The 11562-nt window shown below is 58.2% G+C and overlaps 1 protein-coding gene across 1 annotated transcript; it reads right to left on the reverse strand.

Moving 5' to 3' along the window:
- Nucleotides 1-1544: 1544 nt before the first annotated feature.
- On the reverse strand, nt 1545-10137 carry cd2bp2 (CD2 (cytoplasmic tail) binding protein 2). The gene is given in 8 exon segments (XM_059643268.1): nt 1545-1810; nt 1842-1910; nt 1913-2018; nt 3900-3964; nt 3967-4049; nt 4565-4710; nt 6032-6088; nt 9983-10137. Coding segments are annotated over 7 exon segments (783 nt in total). The 5' UTR covers nt 6080-6088; nt 9983-10137.
- Nucleotides 10138-11562: the final 1425 nt, after the last annotated feature.

The following is an 11562-nucleotide window of genomic DNA, read 5'->3' on the forward strand; positions in this document are numbered from 1 at the left end:
TGAGAAACACTAGTCAGTGTACAGATATCTCCCTGAGAGAGAGAGAGGGGGGACTGAGAGACACCAGTCAGTGTACAGATATCTCCCTGAGAGAGAGAGAGAGGGGGGGGACTGAGAGACACCAGTCAGTGTACAGATATCTCCCTGAGAGAGAGAGGGGGGACTGAGAGACACCAGTCAGTGTACAGATATCTCCCTGAGAGAGAGAGAGAGAGAGAGGGGGGGACTGAGAGACACCAGTCAGTGTACAGATATCTCCTGAGAGAGAGAGGGGGGACTGAGAGACACCAGTCAGTGTACAGATATCTCCCTGAGAGAGAGAGGGGGGGACTGAGAGACACCAGTCAGTGTACAGATATCTCCCTGAGAGAGAGGGGGGACTGAGAGACACCAGTCAGTGTACAGATATCTCCCTGAGAGAGAGAGAGGGGGGACTGAGAGACACCAGTCAGTGTACAGATATCTCCCTGAGAGAGAGAGAGAGAGGGGGGACTGAGAGACACCAGTCAGTGTACAGATATCTCCCTGAGAGAGAGAGGGGGGACTGAGAGACACCAGTCAGTGTACAGATATCTCCCTGAGAGAGAGAGAGGGGGGACTGAGAGACACCAGTCAGTGTACAGATATCTCCCTGAGAGAGGGGGGCGGGGACTGAGAAACACTAGTCAGTGTACAGATATCTCCCTGAGAGAGAGAGAGGGGGGACTGAGAGACACCAGTCAGTGTACAGATATCTCCCTGAGAGAGAGAGAGAGGGGGGACTGAGAGACACCAGTCAGTGTACAGATATCTCCCTGAGAGAGAGAGGGGGGACTGAGAGACACCAGTCAGTGTACAGATATCTCCCTGAGAGAGAGAGAGAGAGAGGGGGGGGACTGAGAGACACCAGTCAGTGTACAGATATCTCCCTGAGAGAGAGAGGGGGGACTGAGAGACACCAGTCAGTGTACAGGTATCTCCTGAGAGAGAGAGAGGGGGACTGAGAGATACCAGTCAGTGTACAGATATCTCCCTGAGAGAGAGAGGTGGGACTGAGACACCAGTCAGTGTACAGATATCTCCCTGAGAGAGAGAGAGGAGGGACTGAGAGACACCAGTCAGTGTACAGATATCTCCCTGAGAGTGAGAGAGAGAGAGGGGGGACTGAGAGACACCAGTCAGTGTACAGATATCTCCCTGAGACAAAGAGGGGGGACTGAGAGACCACCAGTCAGTGTACAGATATCTCCCTGAGACAAAGAGGGGGGACTGAGAGACACCAGTCAGTGTACAGATATCTCCCTGAGAGAGAGAAAGGAGGGGGACTGAGAGACACCAGTCAGTGTACAGATATCTCCCTGAGAGAGAGAGGGGGGGGGACTGAGAGACACCAGTCAGTGTACAGATATCTCCCTGAGAGAGAGAGAGGAGGGGGACTGAGAGGACACCAGTCAGTGTACAGATATCTCCCTGAGAGAGAGAGAGGGGGGGGACTGAGAGACACCAGTCAGTGTACAGATATCTCCCTGAGAGAGAGCGAGGGATGAAAAAAGTGCGGGGCCTTCCTACCGGAGTGCGGTGTTGACTCTGCTTTTGGCTGTAGTTGGGCTCTCGTCGATCTGCTCTGCGAACATGTCCAGGGTCTGTGTGGGGCCTGTGCCTGGCACGGCCTCATCGTTGGCCTTGCGCAGACGGTAGCGGATCTTCTCGTATGTGTCCTGGTAGATCTCAAACTCTCCCCAGGCCACCATCTGGTCGGCGAGGCCAGTCAGCCTGTCCAGGCTCTCGGTATCCCCCCGCTCCGCCTCGTCCACCTCCTGTTCTGCCGCCTCCCGTCCGTCGGCGTGTCCCCCCCGCTCTAGTCCTCCTCCTTTTCCTCTGGGGGGGCCCTGCGCCCCCCAGCCTCCTCAGCGCTTTGCTGACCGTCTCGTGGGTCGCAGCAGCTCCAGGATCCCCTCCAACAGGGTGCGCACGTCGGCCAGCGGTTCGGCTCCCTCGTCACCCACCTTGGCCCGGGCTGGCCTCTGCTGTACCCGCACCTGGAATGCAAAGCATACGTCCGTGGGGCACTCACTTTGGCATCCCTCCCTGACCCTGGGCCGCAACATTCCCAATCCACCACTCCCCACACTGGCCCTGGGCCGTAACATTCCCAATCCACCACCCCACCCCCCACTGGCCCTGGGCCGTAACATTCCCAATCCACCACTCCCCCACTGGCCCTGGGCCGTAACATTCCCAATCCACCACTCCCCACACTGGCCTGGGCCGCAACATTCCCAATCCACCACTCCCCCCACTGGCCCTGGGCCGCAACGTTCCCAATCCACCACTCCCCACACTGGCCTGGGCCGCAACATTCCCAATCCACCACTCCCCCCACTGCCCTGGGCCGCAACGTTCCCAATCCACCACTCCCCACACTGGCCCTGGGCCGCAACATTCCCAATCCACCACCCCACCCCCCACTGGCCTTGGGCCGTATCATTCCCAATCCACCACTCCCCCCACTGGCCCTGGGCCGTAACATTCCCATCCACCACCCCACCCCCCACTGGCCCTGGGCCGCAACATTCCCAATCCACCACTCCCCCCACTGGCCCTGGCCGTAACATTCCCAAGCCACCACTCCCCCCACTGGCCCTGGCCGCAACATTCCCAATCCACCACTCCCCCCACTGGCCCTGGGCCGCTACATTCCCAATCCACCACTCCCCCCACTGGCCCTGGCCGCTACATTCCCAATCCACCACTCCCCCCCACTGGCCCTGGGACGTAACATTCCAATCCACCACTCCCCCCACTGGCCTGGGCCGCTACATTCCCAATCCACCACTCCCCCCACTGGCCCTGGGCCGCTACATTCCCAATCCCACCACTCCCCCCACTGGCCCTGGGCGGCAACATTCCCAATCCACCGACGTCCCCCCACTGGCCCTGGGCCGCAACGTTCCCAATCCACCACTCCCCCCACTGGCCCTGGCCGCAACGTTCCCATCCACCACTCCCCCACTGCCCTGGGCCGCAACGTCCCAATCCCACCACTCCCCCCACTGGCCCTGGGCCGCAACGTTCCCAATCCACCACACCACCCACCACTGGCCCTGGGCCGCAACGTTCCCAATCCACCACCCCCCCCCCGCCCCCCCACTGGCCCTGGGCCGCAACATTCCCAATCCAACACACACACCCCACTCCCACGTGCCCCCTCCCCCCCAGCCACTGGCTCTGGGCCGCAACATTCTAATCCACTGCACCTCCCCCCCCGCCCCGCCCAACCACTGCCAACATCCTGGGGGTCCCCCATTGAGCAGAAGCTGACCCGGGACCCCACCCCCCGTATCGATCCTGCGGCTCGAGGCTGGGAATTCTGTGACTCCCCTCCTGACACCCCCCCCAACCCTCCCAAAGCCTGTCCCACCCTCGGCACTTAATGGGGGGGGGGGGGGGGGGGAGATACTCCCCACTCACCCTGGACTGAGCGTCGGGGGGCAGCTGCACCAACAGTCGGGAAGCTTGACACTGTTCCGGGGGCAAACCAGCCCCCCACCGCCCCCCCCAAACAGCTCAACCGAGACGCTGGCATACCCCCCCACCCCCCACACACTTCCGACACCCCTCTGTTTGTCAGCTCAGCTGCAGCAGTGTGTACTGCCCCACAAAACCACCGACTCGCCAACTGAGGACACCTGCCACCTCTTACCCCCTCCACAGCCCTCCGCCCCCACCCTAGAGGGGGAGGGCACCAGCCCATGCGCGTTCTCCACCGAAACCTCCCTGCCGGCCGACTACCCCCCCACCCCCTGAGAAAAAGGTACCGTGTGTCTACAGCACCGCCCTCCCCCCACAACCCTTCCGCAGGGACGCCCTGCCGTTGTCCATCGACCGTGCTCCCACACGCCCCCGTCGCGCCGCCTCACCCAGTCGATGTTGTCCAGCCAGTTGTCCTGGATGAGCCCTTCCTTCTTCAGGAAATAGTTGCCTCTGAGTCGAAGTGCCCCTCCTCCATCTCCTCGTCCAGGTTGAAGGGCGTGATTTTGATCCCCTCGTCATAGTCGATGTACCCACCTCTTGGCCTGCAGAGAGCAGGCAATGTGGGGGGCAGGGGAAAACGAGATGCTCGGTCACGCTGCACTCACTCCTCGCGGACCTCCAAACCCCACCCCCCCTCCCCCCAACACACACTCGCCCCCTCCGCCCGAATCGAGGGTCCCGGAGAAACACCCCCCTTGCCCCACCCTGGGCCTCGGCAAGGCGGCCAATCTCCACGCCCCCCACCCCCGCCTCGGGAGGGCACCTCCCCTGGTGCGGGACCCCGCCGCCCTGCACCCGCCATGTCCAGCCCCAGGGGTGGTTGCGGTGGGGGGGGGCGGAAGGGAAGCAATTCCATCACACTGTCCCCTCCCCCCAGCACTCGCTGAGGCCAGGCATCGCTTTGGGATATCCAGGCAACATTCCCAGAGCCCGCCCCTCCGTAGGGGCTTGAATCCCAGAGGCGATGGTGGTGGTAGGGATTTTTGGGGGAGATGAGTGCCTGGGGTTGGGAATAACAGTGTATCTGCCCCGTCCCTTTCACCCCCACTGCTCCCCACCCTCAATGTCCTCCGTAGCCAGGATGTCATATTTCCGGGAATGCTGGTCTTCCGCATCATCCTCCTCGTCGCTGTCTAAGGAATGTTTGCCTTTGAAACGGCTGCCAGGCCCACCAGTGGGCCTGTCATTCACTCTGTCCTGGGGCGAACAGGAGGGAGAGGCGCAGGGGGAGAGAGAGAGAGAGAGAGGGGCGCAGCGAGAGCGAGAGAGGCGCAGCGAGAGAGGGAGAGAAAGAGAGGCGCAGCGAGAGAGGGAGAGAAAGAGAGGCGTGCAGCGAGAGAGGGAGAGAAAGAGAGGCGCAGCGAGAGAGGGAGAGAAAGAGAGGCGCAGCGAGAGAGGGAGAGAAAGAGAGGCGCAGCGAGAGAGGGAGTGAAAGAAGAGGGCGCAGCGAGGGAGGGAGAGAAAGAGAGGCGCAGCGAGGGAGGGAGAGAAAGAGAGGCGCAGCGAGGGAGGGAGAGAAAGAGAGGCGCAGCGAGGGAGGAGAAAGAGAGGCGCAGCGAGGGAGGGAGAAAGAGAGGCACAGCGAGGGAGGGAGAAAGAGAGGCGCAGCCAGAGAGAGAGAGAAAGAGAGGCGCAGGAAGAGAGAGAGAAAGAGAGAGAGAGAGAGGGGTAAGAAAGAAAGAAAGGTGCAGCGAGAGGGGGAAGAAAGAAAGAAAGGTGCAGCGAGAGGGGGAAGGAAGAAAGAAAGGTGCAGCGAGAGGGGGAAGGAAGAAAGAAAGGTGCAGCGAGAAGGGGAGTGAGAAGGATCAGCAAGAGGAGGAGAGAGAGAGCGAGAGATTGGGGGGGGCAAGGGGGGGGGGAAAGAGAGGGGCAGGGAGAGAGGACAGACAGAGATTAATCACACCCGTATATTTTTACAGTAAGTATGTATTTTTAATGCAAATATGGGACGTGGCAGGTGTCAATGGCAGGGCCCAGCATTTACCCCGTTCCCCTTAATTGCGCCCCCCCCCAGCCCCGGAGTAAGTGGGGCTGAGCCACCATCACGAGCCCCTGCAGATCACCCCCTTCCCCTCTGTGGGGGGGGGGGGGGGGGGGGGAGAACGGAGTTCCAGGGTCGTAACCCTGAAGGCCCAGCCCGTATTATTCCCAGTGGGGATGCTGGGGGAGATGTGTCGGGTCTAAAACCCCCTACTCGTATCTGCTGCCCCTGTGTGAGGGGGTAAGAGGTTGGCGGGATTTGGGGGGGGGGGAGGGAAGGTGCCGTCGGTGAGCCAGCCGCTGCGGTGGGTCCTGTGGACGGTACACACTGCTGTGGCTGTGCCTGACGAGCCAAGGAGTGTCGGAGGTGTTTGGGGAGGGGCCAGCACACGATTTGGGGGGGGGGGGGAGAACACACAGTCTGGACGGGAGTTACTCGCTGCAGGATTCCCAGCCTCTGACCTGGGGTTTTGAAGACCCAGCGGAGGGGGTGGGGGGTCCCTGGGGATCCGAGCTCCCGTGTCGGGCATTCACTCACCTGCTGGTCCCCTCCAGCCAGCTCAAACGACACCTTACGCTTCGACATTCCCACGGTCTGGACAAGGGACAGGAACAATGTTAGGCCTCGCAGAGCAGGAACTCCACACCCGCAAAGCAGCCAGGCCAGGCTCACCGTGCCACACGGGGTCAGATACAGAGTAAAGGTCCCTCTACACTGTTCCCCGCCCCCACCATTCAAACACCCCCAGGGACAGGGGCAGCACAGGGTTAGATACTGGATAAAGCTCCCTCTACACTGTCCCCCATTCAAACACCCCCTGGGACAGGGACAGCACGGGGTTAGGCACTGCGTAAAGCTCCCTGTACCAGAACCTTTGAACTAAAGAACAGAAGAAAACCCCTGACGAAGGAGGCGGTGGGAGAAAGCGGCGCACTGCACCCGGGACGCGCAGAGGAACACAGCGACCCAACAAAACCTGAGAGGCATTGCCCGCTAACGCACGGAGCATTCGGAATATGTGGAATAGTGGGTGGGTGGCACGGTCAATAACTGCGACCTCGCGGCCCACACGGAATCAAATCCGGGGCACGCGGCTATCAGAGGTACCCGACCTCTCCGGCAGGCAGGAGGCACGGAGGGCGCAGGTCCTTCGGCCTGCCCTGTCTGGCCCCACCCCGTTCCACCTGCCCATATGCGGCCCCTCCCATACACCCCCACCCCCGTTCCCCCTGCCCGGTCACGCGCCTAAACGCTTCTTCAACCTCGCTGTCATCTCTGCTTCTACCACCTTCCCCTTTCCAGGCTCGTGTGTCTCTCTTGTAACCTTCACCCCTGCCCCCACCTTAAGCCTTAACCCCTAGAATTTGATGCTTTCGTATCCGGCCGGTGGGGGGAGAAAGAGAGGAGGGAGACGCCAACTCTGCACCCCTCTCGTAGTTTTACAGCCTTCGATGGGGTCACCCCCTCAGTCCCTCGCGAAAACAATCGAGTTTGGACTCCTTGGCATCATCATGGTAAACACCTCTCTCCAAATCCCAACGACCTTCCTGCAACATGGGGACCAGGGCTGCGGGCCGACCGTCTGGAGGCGGCCTCTCGGAGGTCCCGCACAGCCGCGACACGGCCTCCCTATGTCTGCGCTCGACTGACAGAGGTTGGGGGGGGGGGGGGTGCCAGCCAATCCGTGCTGAAAATAATCCCAGGCTAAGCCAGTCCCACGCCTGCCCAATTCCCTCCAAAGCTTTCCCATTCATCCAAATGTCTTTGAAATGTTCTAACTGTACCCACATCCAGCACTACCTCTGGAAGTTCATTCCACACCAGGCCCACTCTATGGAAGAAAATTCCGCACCCACCCCCCCGACGTCCTTTTTAAATCTTTCTGCTCTCGCGTTCAAGAAAATGTCACCAAGTCCTGAAGCCGCACTCCCCCCGTCCCAAGGGGAAAGGCACCTGCCACTCACGAGAGAGAGGGAGAGCGAGAGATGCAGCAAGAGAGAGAGAGAGAGAGAGACAGAGAGAGAGAGAGAGACAGAGAGAGGGGGAGGGGGAGAGAGAGGCAGATGCAGCGGGGGGGGGGGAGGGGGAGCGAGAGGCAGATGCAGCGCGAGAGGGAGAGAGAGAGAGAGGCAGGCAGATGCAGCGAGAGAGAGACAGAGAGAGAGAGAGAGAGAGAGAGAGATGCAGCGAGAGAAAGAGAGAGAGAGATGCAGCGAGAGAAAGAGAGAGAGAGATGCAGCGACAGACAGAGGCAGCATCAGAGGAAAGTTGACGCTTCACATCAAGACTTTCATGCTCCTCTGACGCTGCCTGGCCCGCTGCATTCCTTCAGCTCTTCTGCAATTTCATAAACCTCCATCAGGTCACCCCTCAACCTGCTATTCTGCGGTGTAAAAAGCCCAGCTTCTCCCAACAACTCAAACTGTCCATCCCCAGCAACAGCCTGGTAAATCTTTTCTGAACTCCCTCCAGCTTAATAATATCCTTCCTCTAACAGAACGGGACGCAGTGCTCCAGAAGCCTGAATTCATGCACGAACAAGTTCAGGAACTGTGTGTTTCCCACCATTGTCAGACTGTTAAATGGACTCTAGCCTCAAATAACGTAACCCGCAATATAATCTGTGTGCCTCTAAGTCATTTTGATCTGTATGTCCTTTGCTTGCTGTGATCTGTCTATACCGCTCATGAACAAAGTTTTCACTATATGTCCCACACAACCTCAATGTGGCGTCGAACACCTATTAATCAAAAGCTCTGAACAACGGGGGCAAGCACGCCATGCAGCGATCGTAACATTTAAAACTCGGTTCAAGGGTGAGAAACATGGCTCAGAAACAACTGTGCTTAAACAAAAACAAAGGGAGGGGGGACTGCGTCGAAAACGAGGGCAGAGCTAGCCGAAACGAAAGATTAGGAAGGGCGACAGTCAGAAAGCAGAGGCAGGTATTTGAGGAGGTGGTTGAGGGCTCTCGGGGGTGGTGGAATACGCACCTCTAAGAAGGGAGAGAGATTTAAGAGGGAGAGAAATAAACGACAAAGTCGCAGAGGGGATTAGGTCGAGAGAGAAAGGAAGCGAAAGCCAGTCACAGCTCTGGAATAAGTTCAGAATCGAGGACAGGAATGGCAGAAAAGATAGTAAAAGGTAGCATATAAACTGTGACAGCAAACTTGTGAATGTGAAAAGAAGAATTTTTTAAAAATATATGAAAAGGAAGACTAAGATCAAAGTAAAAGTGGGCTCCTTGCAAAATGAATCTGGGGAGACAGTCGATGCATCGCAGCATGGTTTGGCGACAGCTCTTCCTGAGAATGGCAAGAAGCTACAGAGAGTTGTGAACTGAGCATGTAAACCATCCTGTCTTCCACTGGTTCCACTTATACTTCCCACCACCTCGGGAAAGCAGCTGACATCAAAGACCCCTCCCCACTCCACCGATACTCTCTTCCCACCCTCTTCCATCGGGCCGAAGATGGAAAATTCTGAAAACACACACCAACAGATTCGAGAACGGGGGGTGGAGCCTGCTGCCTTATAAGGCAAGGGTTAAACAGGAGACTCGAATCTCTCTGCACCTTCTCCGCAGCTGTTGCACCGCGGTCTGCTGCCCTGGCCAGGGGACGGTCTGGCTGCGGGACGCGCGAAACAACACTTTTCACTGTTTCGCGTTGCGGCTACACGCCGAATGCGGGAATCTGCAGGAACGAAGGGTGACCTCGTTGAAGCACGCATGGGATTCACAGCGGGGTCAACACTGAGAGGGCATTTCGTGCCCCCACCACCCCATGGGGGAGAGTCCAGGACCAGCGGGCCGCGGTCTCAGAATAAAGGGGAAGCAATTTAAGGCTGAGATGGGGGTGGGGGGGGATCTCCTTGATACAGAGTGGAGTAGAGATCCAGAGTTCTTGCGTAGATTTAAGGCTGAGATTGAGAGATTCTTGACCAGCCGGGGAATCAGAGAAGGAAAGTGTCCAGGATATACACTCTGATCAATGATGACCCTGGGAATTGCAAGGGAAACCCAGATGGTCCACCCATTACCAGGAAGATGCACTACCACTAGCATTCTGGGACTTGTAGTTCCAAGCCACAGCTCCCTCCCTGTCTGTAGAAGGAGATGGATGGCGGAGGAGGACTACAACTCCCACATTGCACCTCGGCACCGCCCAACAACGACACGCCGCAGGCAGACCCGCAACGCGCATGCCCGGGAGCCGGCAGCGAAGGCGTGACGCCTGCGCACTGGCTAGCCGTCCGACGGCCGGCAACAACCGGCACCGCGCCTGCGCGAGCGGGCCCGCCGCCATTACACCTCGGCTGCGACCGATGCGGCGAAGATGCCACCCCCGCCGCCGGCGCATTCTCTCCGTATCCTTCGCCTTCCCCACTCTATCCCATGTCAGTAACATTCCCCCGTCGACGCGCCAACCCCGTTCCCGGAGTCCGCCTCCCCGTCCGGGGGGGGGGAAAAAATCGCTGCGAAGCTACCTTTCCCTGCTCCGGGGCCACTGACACCGCGACGTCAAGGAGGGCGGATGTGTCGTGTGACCCCCCAACCGGGCTAGATATCACTTCCGGGGCAGGTCTCCATGGCAACGAGCGAGGAAAGCCACGCGCCGTCCCGTTCAAAACACTGCCCGCTCAACCCGATGGGGGCGTGGTGTATCCCCAATGTGGGTGTGGTGTATCCCCAATGTGGGTGTGGTTTATACCCAATGTGGGTGTGGTTTATCCCCAATGTGGGTGTGGTTTATAACCAATGTGGGTGTGGTGTATCCCCAATGTGGGTGTGGTTTATACCCAATGTGGGTGTGGTGTATCCCCAATGTGGGTGTGGTTTATACCCAATGTGGGTGTGGTTTATCCCCAATGTGGGTGTGGTTTATAACCAATGTGGGTGTGGTTTATCCCCAATGTGGGTGTGGTGTATCCCCAATGTGGGTGTGGTTTATACCCAATGGGGTGTGGTTTATACCCAAGGGGGTGTGGTTTATAACCAATGTGGGTGTGGTTTATCCCCAATGTGGGTGTGGTGTATCCCCAATGTGGGTGTGGTGTATCCCCAATGTGGGTGTGGTGTATCCCCAATGTGGGTGTGGTTTATACCCAATGTGGGTGTGGTTTATACCCAAGGGGGTGTGGTTTATAACCAATGTGGTGTGGTTTATCCCCAATGTGGGTGTGGTTTATCCCCAATGTGGGTGTGGTGTATCCCCAATGGGGGTGTGGTTTATCCCCAATGTGGGTGTGGTTTATACCCAATGGGGTGTGGTTTATCCCCAATGGGGGTGTGGTTTATCCCCAATGTGGGTGTGGTTTATCCCCAGTGGGGGTGTGGTTTATCCCCAATGTGGGTGTGGTGTATCCCCAATGTGGGTGTGGTGTATCCCCAATGTGGGTGTGGTTTATCCCCAATGGGGGTGTGGTTTATCCCCAATGTGGGTGTGGTTTATCCCCAGTGGGGGTGTGGTTTATCCCCAATGTGGGTGTGGTGTATCCCCAATGGGGGTGTGGTTTATCCCCAATGTGGGTGTGGTTTATACCCAATGGGTGTGGTTTATACCCAATGGGTTGTGGTTATAACCAATGTGGGTGTGGTTTATCCCCAGTGGGGGTGTGGTTTATCCCCAGTGGGGGTGTGGTTTATCCCCAATGTGGGTGTGGTTTATCCCCAGTGGGGTGTGGTTTATCCCCAATGTGGGTGTGGTTTATACCCAATGGGGTGTGGTTTATACCCAAGGGGGTGTGGTTTATAACCAATGCGGGCGGTGTGGTTTATCCCCAGTGGGGGTGTGGTTTATCCCCAATGTGGGTGTGGTTTATCCCCAATGGGGTTGAGGTTTATCCCCAATGTGGGTGTGGTTTATACCCAATGGGGTGTGGTTTATACCCAAGGGGGTGTGGTTTATAACCAATGTGGGTGTGGTTTATCCCCAATGGGGGTGTGGTTTATCCCCAATGGGGGTGTGGTGTATCCCCAATGGGGGTGTGGTTTATCCCCAATGTGGGTGTGGTTTATCCCCAGTAGGGGTGTGGTGGATCCCCAATGGGGGTGTGGTTTATCCCCA

Source organism: Stegostoma tigrinum, chromosome 50, assembly GCF_030684315.1.
Source record: "Stegostoma tigrinum isolate sSteTig4 chromosome 50, sSteTig4.hap1, whole genome shotgun sequence".
In the NCBI taxonomy this organism is placed as follows: domain Eukaryota; kingdom Metazoa; phylum Chordata; class Chondrichthyes; order Orectolobiformes; family Stegostomatidae; genus Stegostoma; species Stegostoma tigrinum.